General features: G+C 43.6%; 1 protein-coding gene across 2 annotated transcripts in view; it reads right to left on the reverse strand.

Moving 5' to 3' along the window:
* The window catches only part of LOC144770376 (scavenger receptor cysteine-rich domain-containing group B protein-like), a 417,105-nt gene that overhangs the window by 63,542 nt on the left and 331,867 nt on the right, over nt 1–21,696 (reverse strand). For both annotated transcript variants that reach the window (XM_078654845.1, XM_078654846.1), the window contains one exon: nt 4,324–4,425. In XM_078654845.1, coding sequence (XP_078510971.1) covers nt 4,324–4,425 — 102 coding nt within the window. The remainder of the gene's footprint in view (nt 1–4,323; nt 4,426–21,696) is intronic.

Genomic DNA, 21,696 nt, shown 5'->3' on the forward strand with positions numbered 1-21,696 from the left:
GAATAATACTCACTTCCTGGGGCACATTAGAGGAGGCCATTTTGGATAAGGTGACGGTCTAGTCTTTGTACTAGGACTGATCTCAGCCTCCTATTTGAAGCACAGATGGCGCCGATGCGCAGAGGACGCACGCAGCGGGTGCGCCAAATGCAAGCCCGTCTGCGCCCGTCCGCGCCACGACCAGGCCTAGGGCCAGACATGCTGCCTCTCCCGGCCCAAAACAATCTCTCCCTAGGGACCTTATATTATCTTTCAATAACGGTCCACATAAATGCCATCAGGCCCTAAATGTGGCCACCTGGGAGGGGCCGATTAGCTGTAACTATTGTAAAAGATCTTCTAATTTTTCTCAACCACGTACACCACTGGAAAAGGGTCCCCTCAGAGGTCTATGTGAGGGGCTTATAAATGCAAGATCAATGTGCAAACATGCACTGCATATCTTTGATCTTATAGTTGAGGGCGAACTAGACTGTCTCTTTATAACTGACACATGGTTAAAAACCTGGTGTAACCCAGATCTTGTAAACACCCTCCCCCCCGGTTATTTAATTCAAAGGGCAGACAGATTAGAACAACGCGGAGGTGGCCTCGCAATAATTTATCGTGATACACTGAAATGCACAATAGATCAGCTTCCTGATCTAAAATGAGCTGAAAGTATTGGTTTCCGCATTCAGGTTCATGATTCCTTCACCTTTGCAGGGGCATTAGTCTACCGACATCCAGGACAGCACAATGAGTTCCTAGAAAGCATTGGGGAGGTGGTCAGTAACCTGTCTCTTAGGTTTTCCAATTTTACACTACTAGGCGATATAAATCTTCACCTTGATTCCCTCACAGATCCGGGGGGCAACCTGCTTCAAGGATATAATGAATGTTCTTGGCCTACAACAACTCACCCTTGATGCCGCACACAGTGCAGGCCATATTTTGGACTGCATCTGTTCCAATCTGGAATCTCTCAAAGAAAAGCCCACACTCACGCAAATATGGCCTGACCATAAATTCATCCCCTTTGAACTTATGATTAAGGATAGCTTCACAGGCAAAGATGAAACTAAAATTTCCCAACAGGATAAACCCTGCTGGAAATCAATCATAGGACTCCCTGATTTTATTCCTAAAGCCCTCCAAAGCAGACCCAATATGACGGGAAACCCTATAACTGACAACCAGCTTTTCGGGCACTGGATGCTCGGTTTAAGTGATCAGTCGGGTCCCACAGTTTCTACTCAAGGGCCACTTAAAAAGAAACTGTCCGCACCCTGGTTTTCATATCTTTTAAAAGAAAAGCAAGGTGAAGTAAGGGCACTAGAACGTAGATGGCGCCGAAATTATGAAAGCAATGATCTTAGCATCTACAAATCCACACAGAGAAAATATTATGCCCTGATCAAGACTGCTAAAATAAACTACTACACGGAAGCCATAAAAACCACTAATATTAAACAGAAAGAGATTTTCAAGATAATAAATCTATTTACGAACCCTAAAAGTCTGCTACAAGAGATCCCCCCTCCCAGAGTCTTTGTAACAACATAGCAGACTTTTTCAAAGAAAAAGTTCTGACACTTATCAAAGTTTTTCCCCTTCCGATGCCATCGGTCTCAGATGAGGGGATCATTGCAGGCACACATATAGCCTGTATGAAAACTTTCCTGTCCATCAGCCTGGAATATACTAGCCTGGCTATACTGTCTATTAAATCAGGCTCTCCGTTTGATCCCTGTCCCCCCATCCTATTACAGGCCCTCATTGATATTGTCAATACCATTATTAATAATATAATAAACTCTTCACTTTGCACAGCAAAGATTCCCATAGAATGGAAACTTGCGGTGGTAAATCCACTCCAGAAGAAGCAATTGGTAGATCCCACAACCCTCTCCAACTTACTGCCTATTTCGCTCTTACCCACCCTGTGTATGCTTACTGAAAAATGTATGAACAGGCAACTCACTACTTTTTTAGAGGAGACCAATGTTTGGCACCCCAATCAATCGGGTTTTAGAGCCCAACACTCCACAGAATCCGCCCTCCTGTTCACCGTGGAAACCCTACGTACAGCTATGGATCAGGGCAAGAAGGCAGTTCTGGTACTATTAGACCTGTCCGTGGCCATTCTCATTGACCGTCTAGCAACATCTGGCATAGCGGGGAATGTACTGGAGTGGATCAAGAACTTTCTGCAAAACAGACGCCAAGTGATCACTCTAGGGCAGTTCAGCTCAGAAGAAAAAGCGCTCACGTCAGGGGTCCCTCAGGGATCCAGCCTTAGCCCGACTCTTTTTATTGTATATATGGCCCCCTTGATTAAATTAATATCGTCCTTCAAGATTAATACAATTTCTTATGCGGACAATACGCAGCTTATTCTGGTCCGGGACAATGATACGACGGATGCAGAAGAAAATCTCAAAAACTGCCTCTCAGCCACCTTTGAATGGCTGAACAACAACCATTTGATGTGCAATTCGTGAAAAACAGAAATTCTGCCTTTTGGCCAACAAAATCTCTTTATTCCTAAACGGTGGTGGCCTGAAGATGCCACCCCTCCCCCCAACACAATAAATGCTGCCAGGAATTTAGGAGCCAAGTTTGATACCACCCTGTCTTTTAAACAACAGTCCCTGGCTGTGGCAGGCACCTGCTTTAGCATCATTAAAAGCCTAATAAAATTCTTTGACCTGTTACCACTCCCAGCCAGACAAACTGTGGCGGTTGCCCTTATAACATCTCGGCTGGACTACTGTAACAGCCTTTATGCGGGAACCAACAAAGCAGTTATGCATAAGTTGCAGATGGTCCAGCATGCAGCTGCCGGCTGGTGCTGAGGTGGCCCAGGAAATCCTCTGCCACAGCAGCATTGGATGTCCTTCACTGGCTGCCAATTCATAAACGTGTTCTGTTTAAGGTCCTAATCATCACTTTTAGGGCCTTTCACTCACGGGGTCCTAAATATCTTCAAAAGAGTTTCAAACGTTATTTCCCGTACCGTACTTAAGATCTTCTAATACAAATTTGCTGACCATTCCTACCTTTAGACTGATCTCGAAGGGAGGGAAATCTCTGGCAGTCATGGGAGCAAAGGCTTGGAATCAACTTCCCCTCCATCTCTGCCAAATTGCCTCCGAATCTGTTTTTAGGAAAACTCTTAAGACCTGGATTTACAGTGCTCCTGATACACTGTGTAAAGCCTTGATCTGAAAGCTCTGTCCCCCTTTTAAGAGCAGTTAACCAGGTCTTCCATCATCCCTGGTGTTTCCGTTCTAGCGCCGAGATGCTCCTTGGAGTAGCTGCACGATATAAAAGCCTACTTACATTACATTACATTACAAAATCTAGTTGGCTGACATTCTAGCGCCCACAAATCGCACTAGGGGACACATATTCTTGCTCGCACTCAAACCGCGCAAGAGGAAAACCCGCCACACAGTGGTTGGCAGAGTTTTGTCGGAACTCTGTGTTACAAGCAAAATGCAGAATGGGTAAAACTCTGAGAGCTCCACCAGGGGAGCGGAATTTATCGCCCATCTCTAGTTTTTTTACACCCTCTTTAATACATTAATAAGTCTTTCTGCAATCAAGGGTCTTGATTGTTAACTGGTAGTGGCAGTTATGTGAGAGTGGTATGTACCAATTACAACTATATGACGGAAGTACTGGTAGCCACATTCAATTACCCACCAAGAGTACACCTTATAATGTAACCTAGCCACCAAAGAGCTGATTATTTTAGTAGATGGAGTATTCACTGAGCAGGTGCACACCCTGCGACTGCCGTTAACATTTTGAAGAAAAGCTACGTTTGTTCGCTCTACTAAATTTGTTGTATGATCCAAGATTACCATACCTGAGTGAACAACTTTAAAAGGGTATGTAACTTGTTTTTGGTCTCTTCTACCTTGTTCTCTATCTCATCCAATAGTATGTCTTTTTCTTGACATTGCCAAACAGGAGGAGTTCCATATCATAGTGCTCCACATCCTTCTCTGCCTGTGTACCAGGGTTCAGTATCCGCTTACAGTAACAAGTTTGTCCAGAATTGCATGACTGAAATGGTAAGAATTGTGTGATATTTTGGGTTTCTTGATAACCAAGAGTAATTGAGTTATAGGTACCCAAAAATCCTTCTCTGTGTCACAAGCAATTTCACAACCAATAACATTATCTGTGTATAAAATCGCAACCAATGATATAAGGCATGACCATTGGTGGGTTCAGGCATTGGTGGAAGAAGAAGAGATAAACATAGGAAAATGCTACGTAGGAACAGAGCCACAAGGAAAGCGCATACTAAGACTTGTACTGCATCTTTACCTGCGTACGGCTCTTCGGTGGGTTCCAAACGGGGGGAAGGAGGTTGAGGCAATAAATCTGGGCTGATGGGAGGTGGTAAGCCGTCATACCACTGGTTTCTCTCTGTGAAATGGCAATAAGGAATATATATTTAAATAGTGTAAACACATTTTTGTCTACACTATCACATGAAGGAAGGCAAAGATTACAAATGTTCTCATCATCTGGCATTGTGTTGTGCATGGTGTGTGCTTGTTTTGACATCAGAAATAAAATATATCTCATTTGTTCCTTTTAAAAGTGTAATCAGTTGTAACTGAGATGACGCTTAGTGCAATTATAGGGTCTAACAGGAGCAATTAAATAATTTCTGAATTGGGGCCATAATCAGGTTCCGAAAATTAAAAGATACTACTTAATGTCAGTCAAATGAACCAACATTAATTAACATTTTAAGGTAAATCAAGTTATTTATTTATCACCAAAATATGTCAATAATCAAGAAATGATACACTCAAGTGCACAAGAAACAACCTGATACTTTTTGAAAAATATTGACAGGAAGGTTTCTCTAAAGATGAGTCCTCTTTTGATGCTTCCTGTTTCCCTACACTGGCTGGTGTTGGGGTTCGTCTCTTTGTGGACAAAGGCAGTCTGTTTCATTTGGGGCATGTGTAAAGCTGTCATCCTAGAGTTTCTTGAGATAACATAGACTAGTGTACTAGTCAGCTGTCAAGTAATGCAGTGGTTTCGGTGCCAATAAACAACTTTTTTTGGGAGCCAAGTTTAATTCAAGTTCACAAAATGCAGCAGATGAAAGTAAGTGTTGAGCAAAATCCCCCAGGATAGCATGTTTTAGTACTACCTTCTAAGTACTTTATGGATGAGGTGAAACCATAGGTGTTCCTGGGGAGAGACAGGAGAGCGGCCATTTAGATGTTTATAAACATTCACTAGCTCATACCTCTGTGAGTTTTCACATACCCTCCTAATTTCTTTTTCCATCTCTCCTACACTCACAGTTGCACAACAAGCATTTGCAATGCAATAGGTCTCGCATTCACACAGGTTTTAGCTATTGGCATTGTAAATGACAATCAGCCTGATTCATGTACAGGCCGTTTTGCGTGGCCCTAATAGCGAATCATAGCGATTCGCTATTGAGGACACGCAAAACGGCATTCATGTAGGAATTGCTACTTAAATAGCGATTCCTACATGTTCTTTATTTGCGAGTAGCAATTTGCTACTCGCAAATACTCCCCATTCATTCCTATGGGCCAAGAGGCCCATAGGAATGAATGGGGAGTATCCCTCATTTGCGAGTAGCAATTTGCTACTCGCAAATGAGATAGCGATTTTAAGGGTGCCAGGGGTGTCCAAAGGACGCCCTGTAGCACCCCTAAAATGCACATTTGAACAGGTGTTGCGCGCACACATGTCCAAAGGACATGTGTGTGTGCAACATGCAACTTAGAAAAATGCTTTTAAAAGCATTTTTCTGAGTTTCTGCTATTTACCGACAGGTCTGACCTCTCGGTAAATAGCGGCCCCAAAAGTCCAAAATCGCTATTTTGTTTTGTGTCATGAATAGCATTTGAGGGATCTCTATTAGAGATTCCTTAAATGCCATTCCACGCAAATATGCGAATTCTTACATAGCGATTTTTGCATTTGGGATTGTGAATACCAAATGCAAAAATCGCACTCGCAAAGGGCCAGATTCTCAGAATCTGGCCCTTTGCGAGTGCAATTTACCTACATGAATCAGGCTGAATGCCTTTTATGTATGTTTTGGGTTTTAAAACATAAATAAAAAGCATTGTCATTTACAATACTATTAGCTTAAACTCTCGCAAATGCGAGACCTATTGCATTGCAATAAAGGGCCTTCTCAACAGCTTGTTAGATTGTAAATATCAGAGGAAGAGACCGACCTGCAACGTCTTCAAAGTAGTGATCAATAGTGCAGTGAAGAAGATGCGTAAGTGTTGTAAATTACACAGACACAAAGTATGAAGTGAGAGTTACATATGATCTGAGCTATAAACACTAGCAAAGTGCTCCGACACCTTTCGCTCTGTGTTTATACTGTCATGGCTCAGGAGGAAGGGGGGGGGGCTATTTCTTGCCCTCACCATGGATGTATGACGTTACAACGTATACTTTTACAACGCCTACCTTTACATCGCAAGTTTTACAACGCATACCATTACAACGCATAATGCTTTTGGGCGCTGGATAGTGAATAGTTTAATTTACTATTCCAACTCCAATCCCCGTGGACACTAGGGAAGGTTATTGGATAGTAGATTAACCTATTCCCTATCCTAGAGCGCACCCAAGCGCTATGCGTTGTAATAGTTTGCGTTGTAAAAGTTGCGTCGTAATGGTAGTGCGTTGTAAAAGTTTTGTTGTAAAGGATGTTTCCCCCTCACCATGATTTGAGTGTGCAGTGCGGCATTGCGTAATGTCATTGCTATCTTTGGCCTAATAAAACACTCCTGGCTTCACCTCCTGGTGCAGGGCCCCTGACATTACTAGTGAGCGAGAAGCACTGAGGTGGTGGTATTGGTATTAGTGGTAGTGGTATTGGTATTGGTGGTGGTGGTATTGGTGGTGGTGGTGGTATTGGTGGGTATTGGTGGTAGTAGTGGTATTGGTTGTAGTGGTATTGGCGGTGCTGGTATTGGTGGTATTGGTGGTGCTGGTATTGGTGGTGGTGCAATTGGTGGTGGTGATGGTGGCATTGCTGGTACTGGTGGTAGTGGTACTGGTGGTGGTGGTATTGGCGGGTATTGGTGGTGGTGGTATTGGTGGTGGTATTGGTATTGGTGGTGGTATAGGTATTGGTGGTGGTGGTACTGGCATTAGTGGTGGTGGTATTGGTGGTGGTGGTGGTATGGGTGGTGGGGTGGTATTGGAGGTGATATTGAGGGTATTGGTGGTTGTGGTGCAGATGGTGGTATTGGTGGTGATGGTGGTATTGTGGTGATGGTGGCACTGATGGTATTGGTGGTGGTATTGGTGGTGGTGATTTTGTTTATGTTTATGTTTATGTTTAGGTGATTTGTATTGCGCGCAAATACCCTGAGGTGTCTCAGCGCATAGGATTGTTAGTTGGACAGACAAACGCTGAAGGGCGGTCATTGATTGAAAAGCCAAGTTTTCAGATGATTTCGGAAGATGGTGAGGGTGGGACTAGATTTGATGGACAGAGGAAGGGTGTTCCAGAGCTTAGGACCAGCCACTAGGAAACGTTTGTCTCCCCAGGACGAGGTTCTGGTGCGTGGGACTGGTAAGAGGCAGGTAGAAGATGAATGGAGGGGTCTGTTGGGGGTGTAAATAAGAAAAGCATTCCTCAAGATTCGTGGTCCTGAGTTGTGAATGGCTTTGTAGGCAATGCAGAGTGCTTTGAATTCAATCCTACTTCTGACCCGCAGCCAGTGAAGTTGACTTATGGCTGCAGTGGTGGAGTTGTATTTAGGAATGGCGAGTAGGACTCTGGCTGACACATTTTGAATGGATTGAAGTTTATTTAAGACCTGTTCTTGTGCATTGAGAAAAAGGGCATTGCAGTAATCCAATTTGGAAAAAAATGAGGGTGGTTATGAGGGTTTTTCCAGCAGATGCTGGTAGATATGGGAGTAGCTTCTTATTTTTCCTTAGCATGTAAAAGGAGGAGGAGACCACTGTGTTCACGTGATGATAGAATAGCAGTTTGTCGTCGAACATGACCCGAGGTTTCTGACCTTGGCAACCGGTTCTGGGGGTGGGGGGGGCAATTTCGCTTGGCCACCAGGTGGAAGACCATCCAGGGGAAAGGTTGCCAAAGGTCATGACCTCGGTTTTGTCCGAGTTTAATTTTAGGCAGTTATTCGACATCCAGGAGCTTATAGCCAGCATACCCTCCTGGAATCTAGAAGCAACCGCTGCCCCGTCCTTATGCACGGCCAACACCAACTGGGTGTCATCTGCATAGGTGGTTAAACTCAGCCCATGTGCTTTGATGACCCTCGCCAAGTCCGACACATAAATGTTGAATAGTGTCAGACTCAGCGATGATCCCTGGGGCACCTAGCACGGGAGAGTGAAAATGGGCGAGTAAAAAGCGCCCAGTTTCACAGACAGGGTGCGGTTAGCCAGGAAGGAAGCAAGGATGTCATTAGCCAGGTGGTTAATCCCCAGGGTTGAGACACGGTCGATCAGGGTGGAATGGTCGACCGTGTCAAAGGCGGCGGATAGGTCTAAAAGTATGAGGACCGCCGCCCCACCTTGATCCAGAATTGCCCTGATCTCGTCAGATGCTTTTATCAGTGCGGTTTCTGTACCGTGTCCCTGCCTAAACCCAAATTGGGTGTCGTCCAAGAGATGATATTGATTAATATATTCAGAGAGCTGATGATTCATAAGGTTTTCAAATATCTTGGCCGGAAAGGGAAGGCAAGCTATGGGTCTGTAATTAGCTGATTGTGAGGGATCAAGGGATGGTTTCTTTAGCAGAGGTTTATGCCTGCTTTTTTCCAAATTTCCGGATAGACACCTGTGAGAAACATGGAGTTACAGATGTCAGTGAGTGGAGGGGTAATAACCTCAGGAAGAAGTTTGAATATAGAAGGTAGAAATGGGTCTAGGGGAGAGCCTGACCTGATGGAAACAACAAGTTTACTGATCAGTTCATCGAGGACTGGATGAAAGTGTGAAAAAGTAGGTCTGGCGGATATAGGCAGGGGATTGGGGTCAGAACCTTCAGGGTCGGTAAGAGAGGAAAAGGCTGAGTATATATTGGTGACCTTGGTGGAGAAAAATTCAGCTAGGGAATTACAAAGATCTTGTGATGCCTCGATATAAGGACGTGATGGGGGATTGGAGAGGCTGTTGACTAGTCGGAACAGCTTCTTAGTAGAATTTTGGGCGGACTCAATTTGGGATAAATAAAAGGCGCTCTTATGTGTAACAATAGAACATTTGTAGATAGCTAATGCGTCCTTGTATGTTTGTTTATCCCGGAGACTGTAATGTTTCTGCCATCGTCTCTCAAGATTCCTGCAGTACTGTCTCTGGAGTCTGAGGTCCTCTGTAAACCATCGCCCAGACGGAGTGGTTCGATTAGGGAAAATAGATTTAGTAGGAGCTACCGAATTGAGAGCATCCTGAAGCCAATTCTGGTACATGTTGGATGATAGGCTGGGATTGGGGGAGGCCTCATAAAGGGAAGTGGTGAGGGTATGGGTAAGCAGGGGAATGTCTAAGTTTTTCCAGTCTCGAGTGATTTGAGGAACATGAGCTTTAGCTTGTGGTGGATTGGGATTGTGAGCCTTCATAGTGAAGATAACTGCGGCGTGGTCTGACCATGCCAGGGAGAGGACAGTGAGCAAAGATATGTCAGGATTATTGGTGAACAGTCCGTCAAGGGTGTGGCCTGCTTGGTGAGTGGAGCCTGATATTAGCTGATGTAATCCCACCGCTTGTAGGTCAGTGGTGAGTTGGATGGTATCCTTGTCATTAGGAGATTCAAGGTGAAAATTGAAATCTCCTAATATGGTGTAATCTGAAGGTCCCACCAAAGGCTCCACCAGTTCATCAATAGCTGAAAGGAAACGTTTGCGAGGACCTGGGGGGCGATATAGGAGTGTGCCTTTGAAGACTTGATTGTTGTTGAGTGCAATGGAGTAAACGAAGGCCTCACAGTCAGAATGATGAATAGGTTCTATTTTTGTGGGATATAGGGCTTTATGAATGATAGCAAGCCCGCCACCCTTGCCTGTGCGTCTGTCCTGTCTTATCACACAGAAACCATGCGGTATGGCTGAGCAAAAATCCGGACCGGAGGAGGCATCGCCCCAAGTTTCCGTAATGAACAGGATATCAAGATCTTGGCTGTTGATAAACTCCATAATTTCCGGGTTATGTTTGGGGAGGGAGCATGCATTGATGAGCGCTGAGCGATAGGGGGGCCGGAGCATAGACAAGGGTGTGTGGGTGGAGCGGAGGGGGGGAGGTAAGATGAAGGTGCAAAAGGGACACGGTACAGGTGCAGATGTGGGGCAGATAGATAGGGGCAGATGCCGACAATAAGGTCTAGCAGCACTTACATTAATTTCCTTTAGCTGTGAGGGGGGGAGGCCCTGGGCCCGGTCCAAGCGCGGACGGGCGCAGACGGGCTTGCCTTGGGCGCGCCCGCGGCGCGCCCGCTGCACGCATCCGCTGCACGTCAGAGGGGGCATGAGGTTTATATGCCAGTGGAGGCGAGCAGCTAGACTGCTAACCTCCGTGAAAACCGGAAGTCAAGTAGCGCACTTCCTGCTATGGCGGTCTATCCCTCCACATCAAACTGATGACTCAGTGGTGGAACAGGGAACACGCCTGACCAACAACACAAAGGTAAATTCTAATGAAAGTACATTTGTGACAAACATTTTAGTGCAAAACGAAAATAAAAATGATTTAAAAACCGCTAGGAGCCCTTCAAAAATGAGCCTCCGTCGGCGTATTTTAAAACGAAGATTATGATAGCCAGAGCAGCGCTGATGCGAGACAGTGGCTGGTTCTCAATGCGTGCATTCAGCGTAACGGTGTCCAAAGAATGCAAGAGCTAAGTGAATGTCAGGGGTTTATATGCCGGTGGAGGCGAGCAGCTAGACTGCTAACCTCCGTGAAAACCGGAAGTCAAGAAGCGCACTTCCTGCTATGGCGGTCTATCCCTCCACATCAAACTGAAGACTCAGTGGTGGAACAGGGAACACGCCTGACCAACAACACAAAGGTAAATTCTAATCAAAGTACATTTGTGACATAAACATTTGAGTGCAAAACGAAAATAAAAATGATTTAAAAAACGCTAGGAGCCCTTCAAAAATGAGCCTCCGTCGGCGTATTTAAAAATGAAGATTATGATAGCCTGAGCAGCGCTGATGCGAGACAGTGACTGGTTCTCAATGCGTGCATGGTGGTGGTGGTACTGATGGTGGTGGTAATGGTGGCATTGGTGGTGGTATTGGTGGTGGTGGTGATGGTGGTGGTGGTATTGGTAGTGGAATTAGTATTGGTGGTGGTAGTATTGGTGGTGGTTTTGGTATGGGTGGTTGTGCTATTAGTATTGGCGGTGGTAATGGTGGCATTGGTGGGGGTATTGGTGGTGATGGTATTGGTGGTGGTGGTATTGGTATTGATGGTGGTATTGGTGGTGATGGTAGTGATGGTATTGGTGATGGTGGTAGTGATGGTATTGGTGGTGGTGGATTCTGTGGTATTGATGGGGGTACTGGTGGTGGTGGTGATGGTAATGGTGGCATTGGTGGTAGTATTAGTGGTGGTGGTGGTGGTATTGATGGCAGTGGAGGTGGTGGTGGTATTGGTATTGATGGTTGTGTTGGCCCTGGTGGTGAGGGTATTGGTGGTGGTGGTGGTATTGCAGGTAGTGATATTGATGGTGGTGGTGTTATTGCTGGTGGTGGTGGCAGAGTTGGTGGGATTGGTGGTGGTGGTATTGATATTGGTGGTGGTGGCATTGGTGGTGGTGATTACTGGTATTGGTGGTGGAATTGGTATTGGTGACATTGGTGGTGGTGGTGCTAGTGGTGTTATTGGTGGTGGTGGAGGAATGGGTGGTGGTGGAGGTATTGGTGGTGGAGGTGGTATTGGTAGTGGTATTGGTTTTGGTGGTATTGGTATTGGTGGTGGTATTGGTATTGGTGGTTGTATTGGTATTGGTATTGGCGGTGATGGTGGTGGTGGTGGTATTGCTTGTGGTGGTATTGGTGGTAGTGGTATTTGTGATGGTATTGGTGGTGGTGGTAGTATTGGAGGTGGTGGTTTTGGTGGGGGTGGTATTGGTGGTGGTAGTATTGGTGGTGGTGGTGGTATTGATTGTGGTGGTATTGGCTTGGGTGGGGTGGGGTGGTATTGGTGGTGGTGGTAGTATTGGTGGTGTATTGATGGTCATATTGGTGGTGGTGGTTGTGGTATTGGTGATGGTATTGTTTGTGGTGGTATTGGTGGTAGTATTGGTGATGGTATTGGTGGTGGTGGTAGTATTGGTGGTGGTATTGGTGATATTGGTGGGGGGTATTGGTAGTGGTGGTATTGGTGGGGATGGTGGTGGTGTGGTGGTGGTATTGGTGGTGGTGGTGATATTGATGGCATTGTTGCTGGTATTGGTGGTATCGGTGGTGGTGGTATTGGTGGCGTTATTTGTAGTGGTTAACCCTGGGCGTAGTTCGCGTACTAGCGCTACACATAGCTATGCGAAGTGCACGGCGCACTATGCAAGCTACGCGAACTGCGTAGTACGGTAGGGAAAATGCTGTTCACACTGATTGCACAGTGCCGGATGCTTGTCCGTCTGTGCAATCATTGCAAACGGCATCTTGCACAGTGCAAGCGATTGTTTTCTACCACTCGAGTAGATTTGTACTCGAGCGGCAGCTTTCTCAACGCGTCTGGTACTTTCTCATTGCGGGATGTTGATTTTGCTCGCTCGCGGTCGCCAACTTAACGTTGAGGACCGCGAGCAAGCAAAAAATGCCCATTATAAGTTTTTGCACAGTACTATGTGCAATTCGCGTAGCGCGTAGTAGCGCAAGGTACGCACGCTCCACGAGCGTAGAGTAGTCCTACACCCAGGGTTAGTGGTGGAGGAATTGGTGGTGGTGGTATTGGTATTGGTATTGATGGTGGTATTGGTGGTGGTGGTGGTGGTATTGGTACTGGTGGTATTGGTGGTGGTGATATTGGTGGTGGTATTTGTAGTGGGCGTATCGTATTGATGGTGGTGGTCGTGATATTGGCAGTGGTATTGGTATTGTTGGTGATGGTATTTGGTTGGTGGTGGTGTTATTGGTGGTGGCGGGGGTATTGGTGTTGGGGTGGTATTGGTGGTGGTGTTGGTGGTGTTGGAATTGATGGTGGTGGTAGTATTGGTGTGTTGTTATTGGTGGTGGTGGTAGTGGTATTGGTGGTGGTATTGGTGGTGGTATTAGTGCAGGTGGTATTGGTGGTGGTGGAGTTGGAGGTGGTGATATTGATGATATTTGTGGTGGTCGTGTTGGTGCTATTCGTGGTGTTATTGGCAGTGGTGGTATTGTTTGTATTGGTGTTGGTATTGGTGGTGGTGGTACTGGTGGTGGTGGTGTTGTTGTCAGCTTCAGCCCATTAGCACACGATTATGTGCTACCTGGAATTCACATGAGTTGATTCGCTAATCATTTCTAAATTAATGTTGCTTAGGGGGTTGAAACACACACGAGATAATGCCAGGTTAAAGTGATTGAAAGGGGTCACCCGTGTTACGGGGCGGACGTGCTGCTGAAGAAAACACAAACGGTTTCAGCTGAAGCATCACATGTACAGCCTGCAGTAAGAGAAACTCAATAGAGTAAATAGTGCTTACAGCCTAAATAACAGGTGCTGTGTAACAACCGAAGTAAAGGGGCCAGTAGCCATGGGTGGTTACAAATGAAGACATGGTCGTACCAAGGAGGGACCAAAAAGTCTATTGATGAATCCGAAGTCAGCATTTACGAAAGACAATGACACAAGCCAATGAAAAATATGGGCGGAGAGTGGATGCTGGCTTCTCTTCCATACTCCAGTACAGCAGTCTCGCAGAGTGTGCAGTGCTTGCCGCTGCCACTAGGCTCGACCTAAAAAACGGTTATAGAAAGTGTTCAATTGAGGTGGACAAGTTAAAACGCCCCCATTCACCTGGGAATTTCCCTACTGAGAAAAACAGTGCTATCTCTGATAATGCAAATTTCCTCTAAAATGACTTGAACACAAATATCATCACAGACTTAGATTAGTATGCATGTCAAACACACAAAACATTTCTGCAAATAGCATGTAAATGATTTGTGTTTAAAAATATCAAAAAATTATTCGTATTTGACACATAAACGGATGCATAATGGGCATGTTGGATGGCACTGAACATCTGTACAGAAAATAACACCTCTTCGAGGCTCTGCTCAGTTGTTGTTGCTTCCTTGGTGTGAATCACCTCTCCTGGGGACCCGCATTAGTAGAGATTGCTGTATGATCGGGGAGAGAAGAAATGCAATGCAATGCAAAACAAGCACTTGCAGCATCAGCCAAAATGCTGAGCTATTGGCTTTGCCACTTGTTTTTCCAATAGCACATGTTTATGACTCAATATGCATGCACATGCATGTCCGGAAGACTTGCAATGCATTTTCTATCGAGAAAATCCCACTCCAAGATGAACATAGATGCACATGTTGTGGAGCAAAGTCACCATCATTCATTTGCGCTTAACTAAATGCTAGTTTGTAACATGCTTAATCATCACTTATATGAGTGCACATGCTATGTTATGCCTATATTTAGTGAAACGAGTGGTTTACATGTTTACTATTACTATGGTTAGAATATGTGCATCTTAACAATGACAGGAGTCAACACGGGTCTATGTGGCCAGCTCTATTTCAAAATAGAACATTGCATTTCTGCTTGCTGTGTATAACTCTCTTTCTGTTTGAGACACCAGTGTCACCTCATTTTCATTAAATGCATTTAGCTTACTATGTGATCGTCTTGCTTGTTGCAAAATATTGGTTGGACGATGATTTATATCCTAGTGATAATGCAGACCAAGAGACAGGTCTAGCCCCTTCGGAAAAAGTGAGCAAAAAATGGTAAAAGCAATCGAAAATGTCTTCTAATAGCATATCAAGGCTTCTTCATGATCAGTGGCGTCTACTCCGCTAATGCGGAAGAGCATCGCCCCACTGCTTTGAGCAGTATAAAGAAAAAGGAAATGTAAAATGAAAATAACTTCTAGTTACTCTTATTTTATGTTTCCTTCCTTTGCAGGCGGGCAGTGGGCAGTGGGCTGCTCTGCTCTGCTCACGGAGCGGAGTGGTTTGCCCATTCCTAAGTGCGCATTGACTGTTAGGTTGGCGCTTTTGGGCCACCCAAAATAGTCATGCGCACTTTACCCATTCTAAATGCAGACTGCATTTCAATCAGCCTGCATGGAGAATAAGCCCAGGCCCCCATTCCCTGGTTGAGCGTCGAACAAGGATGCTCACAACCAATCACAACGCTGCACTGCAGTGTTGCGATTGGTCAGGGGAGCCTGGGTGCTAACCAATAGCAGCGCTGCATTGCAGCATTGTGATTGGTCATGGGAGCCCAACTTCCTGTCCCACTAATAGAGCAGGAGCAAGGAGAACAGACGCGGCAGTGGGACTGGTGAAAAGTTAAGTGTAATGTTTTTTTTGTTTGTTTTCCATTGCGTAGCTGCTCCCCTTTCCCGCCACCATTCCCACCTCGTCAGCTGCGAGTCATGCTGGCCGCCATTGTTCATGATCAGAGTGAATCGCAACACTAAGGGCCAGATGTAGGTGGCCCAATACCGGTCGGTAACGGCCGAAATTACCAAATTTCGGCCGTTACCGACTGGTATTGGGCATTTGGGATGTAGGTGGCCTAAATTGCAAATTCTGTAATTTACCGATTCGGTACTTTAAGGAATCGGTAAATTACCAATTCCTTAAAATACCGAATCGGTAAATTACCGAATTTGCAATGTAGGGAGCACTCAAATGAGTGCTTTTCCCATTTTAGGATTCGTTATTTACCATCGGTATTTACCGATTCGGTAATTGCCATTCATTCCTCTGGGCCTCCAGGCCCAGAGGAATGAATGGCAATTACCGTATCGGTAAATACCGATTCGGTAAATACCAAATCTTACCGATTCGGTAATTTTTACCAAATCTTTTGCTACATAGCATTTACAGATTCTAAAATACCGAATCGGTAAAATTCGGTATTTTAGAATCGGTAAATACTATTTACCTACATCTGGCCCTCAATGAGCTAATGGATGGCAGGGCTTTGAGATTACCCAACTGCTATTCTTCAGATTGATATCCTCTCATCAGAAAGCAGGGTGATGTTCAGAACAATATGTCAAAGGGAGAAGAACTGACTGACCTGAAAACCACATGATCGAACACTATTCAAGAACAGACCCGAAGAACAATGAAGGAACTGGTAATCTGAGAGTTTGAAGGAGGGAAGTACCTTTGAAAAATAAGGCATAGAACCATACCAAAGTCTGAATTTAAACAGTGAAAAGTAGTAGGTGAAACAATTGTGAATGGAAGTGGCTCTGAAATGGAGTAACTTTCTGAAAAACCAAGTGTGGGCCACAGCTCTCAAAGATAGCGCACAGAGACAACTATGGCCCAGAATGGAATCATGCTCCTTCTGAAGTTGACTCTGATAACACATAATGCAAATGTGGATTAAGGGAGATGAAGAAAACCCCATAAAGATTTTTTATATGGACTTCCATTTCTAATGCTCATGACATAATACTGACTGAGAATTACTATGCACCAGTCTTTATCAAAGAGTGCCCAGGTTGTTTCTCACAGATGTGTACTGATTACTTAGGGATTTCTTTTAATGAGGGTTGGCAAAACTTGCATCTGACCTATAATAAAACAATAAAACTGGGTTGAGATAAAGAGGCCAATTCTAATCGCAAATTCTTACTAAATTAACCACAATTTAAAAAACAGGAGCCCATTATGACATAAGGTAAGAGGTCTACGGAGGAAATATCGATAGCTCTCCAATACCAAGGAGTTATCTACTACTTGTCCCTCATTGGCACCCAAATGTTATTATGACCGAAACCAGATGGTACCCACTGCTTGGTCATGGACTATCACAGATTGAGCAATCATACCCAAAGACAGGCTGTAAATGATGCGCAAGTTTAATGACTAATTTACCATGAAAGACATATAAGACGGCAATGCTAATTCCAATAGGGGTTTCTCCCAACCATTGTCAGCAATCCTTCATCACAATCCGTGATGGCTATCATATTTGGAGGTCATGAAGGCTGCTTTACAAGATCATATCAGGGGTACAATGAAATGCCTACAGAAAGAGCCAGAAGTTGTTTCCAGAATATATGACAGTATTCATAACATGTTGTAGTCGGTAATATTGAGGATAGAATATTAAATGCCAACACTATTGTGACCAAAATATCACATACCAAAATATTGAGGAAGTGAGTGCCTATAGGTGAATATAGATTTTCTATTCTTTAGATAATCAATGTGCAAAGATGCGGAGTTAGGTATAGAAAATGTATATACTACCTATATTTTGGCCCTCGATATTTTGGTCACAATATTATGGTCACTCAATAATTGACCATCGACATTGCAGAAATACCTCTAGATAACATGTATGTCAAAGACAATAAGTTAAAACCCCATTGGAAAAAGTTGGATAAAGTAGTACATTTCCGGAAAATCAAGCTTTAACATCAATAAAAAAAACTAATAGTACATATTCTAGCACCATCCTCTTAGTGTACAAACCTTTAAGCGAAAGATAGGGATCTGCATACAATTTCCTAGAGAAATGTGCTACACTGTGGTCCTCGGCTAACCTATAGAATATCCACGACTTTATTGGTTTCTTGAATTGTGACTGCCCATATCCCTATGCAGCAGATCCATGACAGTTTATTGGCTAATGTCCACAGCCAAGAAGGGGAATGGGCAGATAAAGTATATGTGACAAAGTCCACCTTTTTGCCCTGATCACCCCCATTTTGTTACTGATACTGGTGGTAACTAACTTTGACTGTGCCCTGGGCTTTTGTACCCAGGCCCAGGGCTAGTGCTCTGATTAAAAAATGTATATGGCAATTAGGTGTAATTACAATTGGCACTGACAACCTACCTGACAACCTACTTGTAAGTCCCTAGTACATGGTAGGGCATGTAGGTTCAGAGGACCAAGAGCATTGAGACACTTAAGTATTCACTGCTGGGGGACATGGCTACAGCGCCAGCGGGAATGGCCGCTGTTCCGAGGAGCTCCGTCACTAGCGGGCAGGATGGAAGACCTTCGAGTGACTATTCGTCTTCCTGGCCGCAACGCCGCAGGCTCCAGTATCGGAACACCTCCTGCTCACTTCTGTAGAGTTTCGAGTTGGTGGGGTAAGCGGAACGTCTTTTTTTCTGCATTTTCTGCTCACGGCGAGTCGCGCATGACGCGACCGCCATTTTGCATTCTTTAGCGCCGGAGATCGCGCTACATAAGTTACCTCACGCAGGTTTTGTTTTTTCCTCACTCTGGCCTCCCAACTTGATTTTCAACGTCTAGGATGATATTTATATGGCTGTGCACGTACCTTTTGGATTTCCCTGGCAGATGGTGATTATTTTCTTACTTCAAGATGCATTTGCAATTTTGGCCGCCATTTTGAGAGTTTCTCCCTCAAGGGCTATTTGTTGTTGGTATATTTTTCTGCATTTTTAACGAGTTATTCTCTTGTTACACAATGGTTCTTTACACATATACCTTTCTTTAAATGACCTGAGGAACAAAACAAGTTCTTATTTATATTGTCTGAGTGAATTCATCTGTGCTATATTTAAGAGCATTCAGTATACAGTAGCCTTGACTAGGCTTATCACAGTCTTCTTTGATTTTCTCTTCTTCACCGGAGGTCTTTTCAACTTGCTAAAGGTATATGGTTCCAGCTCATATTCAAGACATAATTGTTTCAATGGTAATGCCTCGTTTTAACAGGAATACACCTTAGCAGAGTGGTGCTACCAACATGCCTTTGGAAGACACTAATACTTTTAGTGTTTTACAAGAACACATGGAGGATTCACCAATTGAAACCCCCTCTTTGAAGTGTCCCTCTCCACTTGCTTCTCGCCCGAATGTAAAATCTTCCTCTACATTACCTTCTGCTGCTACTTCGACATCAGGGAAGCGTGTTTAAGCAAACCCTCCATCTCCGACGAACTCGGCTTCCTCTATATCTATGGAACTTTTGTTAGAAGAAATTAGTTCCCTTAAACCATATATGACGGAAACAAACTCCCGCCTGCAAAGCCTTGAGGATAACTGGTCGCATACTGAGCAAAAGGTTGACCATCTTGAGAAAACAATTGCGTCTGTTCAGGTAGTTACTAACCAAGTTCCTTCTATGCGCAGAGAGATTCAAGCTCTTAAACGACAAGTGGAAAATTTAGAAAATCGAAACAGGCATAACAACCTACGCATTTATGGCCTTGCAGAAGGTCTTGAAGGATCCAACACCATATCCTTTTTTCAGTCTTTCCTACCTACGCTTCTTGGACTTCCAAACTCTCTGTCTTTGAAAATTCAACATGCTCATTGCCTGGGTCCTCCTTCACGTTTATCTACTTCTGCCTCGTCAGCAACAAAACCTAGAGGGGTTATCCTGCATTTTTGAGAATACATTGATCTGCTCAAGGTTCTTCAAGCTGCCAAACAGAAATGAAGGATTACATGGAATGGTTTGAATCTTTTCTTTTCACAAGATTATGCTAAAAGCACTGCAGATCGACATAAGAAGTTTTTGGGGATGAGGCCTGCTCTTCGATCCTTAAATGCTCGTTATGGCTTATTTCATTCTTGCCTATTTAAGGTGACTTTCAATAATAAAACGACGAATTATGAAGACCCGGCGGCTCTTCAGCAATTCCTTGACTCCTGCAGTAATGAATCAATGGACATCCCTCGAGCTTAACTGTTGACCAGAATTTCTCTTCCTATGGATTGGTATTTACTCAGGATGTTCTCTTTTACTTGTTCCCTGCTGTATGTTGTATTGTATGTTTTCAATTTTGTGCTTTGAGCTTTTGTTATTTATCCATTCTTTTTGTGATTCCCGACGTTAACTATTATGTCTTTTTGGTCTCTTTTAGATGCGGCTTTGTGATCTCATCATCTATGTGCTTTCATGTGTCACTTGGGGTTTTTCCTTCCTTTGCGCGACTCTTCGGGGTCCTTGGTCCTATGTGCTGATTCGCTCATGTGGTTCCACCAGCCCCAGTCTCATTGTTTTTTTGTGGTATGTCTTTTTTTTGTCTTTTTTCTCAGTTTTTTGTCTAATTTTGAATGCATTTTTAATATCAGTCTTCATTACTTTTTGATGCTTTCCTCCTTGTCTCTTCCCTTCTCATTTTCTCCTTTCCACTTTGCTCTATACTTTTACATTATGTTCATTTCTATTCTCCTTCCTCTTCTCTTTTTCATTTTCTTCTTCCTGAATTTACCTTGCAATTTTCCGCTTTTCAGTTTTTCTCAATCAGATATTTTGTTTTTGCTTTTTGATAAAGTTTATATATTGATTGTTCAGATGTTTATGACATGCTGATTTTTGCTCTGTTCTTATAATAGTTGTGCATGTTTCTTCTTCATAGTCTACGTTTAGAGTTGTAACATGGAATGTTAAAGGAGTTAATAACCCTATAAAACGACAACGAGTGTTAGCGCATTTAGCTAGATTAAATACTGATGTTGCCTTTATTCAAGAAACCCACATATCCGAGACAGAAGCAGTTAAATTGAAAATGAGCTGGGTGGGTCATGTCTTTTCTTCACCAGCTTTGGGAAAGAAGGATGGTTTGTCGATCTTATGTCATAAAAACATCAATTTTCAGTGACGCATCAGGAAAATTATCTAGATGGTCGATGGGTAATTGTTCACCTGCTCATTAATCAAATACCTTTAGTGTTATTTAATGTTTATGCACCTGTTAATGTTGATAACATTTTTTGGAATCACATTTCTGGCAAACTTTTTATGTTAAACGAACAATATGTTATTTTTGGAGGTGATTGTAACCAAATTCATGACCCCATTTTAGACAGGCGTTCATCTGTGAAATCTTCTAATTCCAAAATGCACTCACTATTCACTGCTACCATACGTCGTAAGGCTTTAGTTGATATCTGGAGACTTTGTAATCCTGATTTACAAGAGTTCACTTTTTATTCTCCCCCTCATAATTCTCAATTGAGAATAGATTATTTATTTTTTAGTAAAACTTTGGCACAACTTGTTTCTCAAGCTGAGAGTGGTTCTATACTAATTTCGGACCATGCCCCAGTTATTGTAGATTTGGATTTGTTACCCTTTTCCCCTAATGCTGGTAGATGGAGATTTAATAATTCATTGTTATTAGATCCTGCTTTCACAAGCCAATTCAAGCTTTCACAAGCCTCTTTTGCTTCGGAGTTCTTTTCCTTTAATTCTACTCATGATTCTTCTCCTGTTATGATTTGGGATTCCTTTAAAGCTGCAGCTAGAGGTTTTATCATTAAGTTTGTTTCTCGGAAGACAAGGCTCTTTGAAGCTAAATCGGCTGAATTATTAACCAAGATTAAACATCTTGAAAACTGTTATTATCGATCCAATTCTAAAACATCTTTAAAAAATGTAATTGACGCAAAAATATCTTTTAATAAATCTACTACGGAAGCTGCATCTTCTTATCTTCTAAAGAGTAGTGCTCGTTATTATGGGGGTCAAAATAAAATGAGTAAACTTCTTGCAAATTATTTGAA

The sequence above is a fragment of the Lissotriton helveticus genome, chromosome 7 (genome assembly GCF_964261635.1).
Source record: "Lissotriton helveticus chromosome 7, aLisHel1.1, whole genome shotgun sequence".
Taxonomy (NCBI): domain Eukaryota; kingdom Metazoa; phylum Chordata; class Amphibia; order Caudata; family Salamandridae; genus Lissotriton; species Lissotriton helveticus.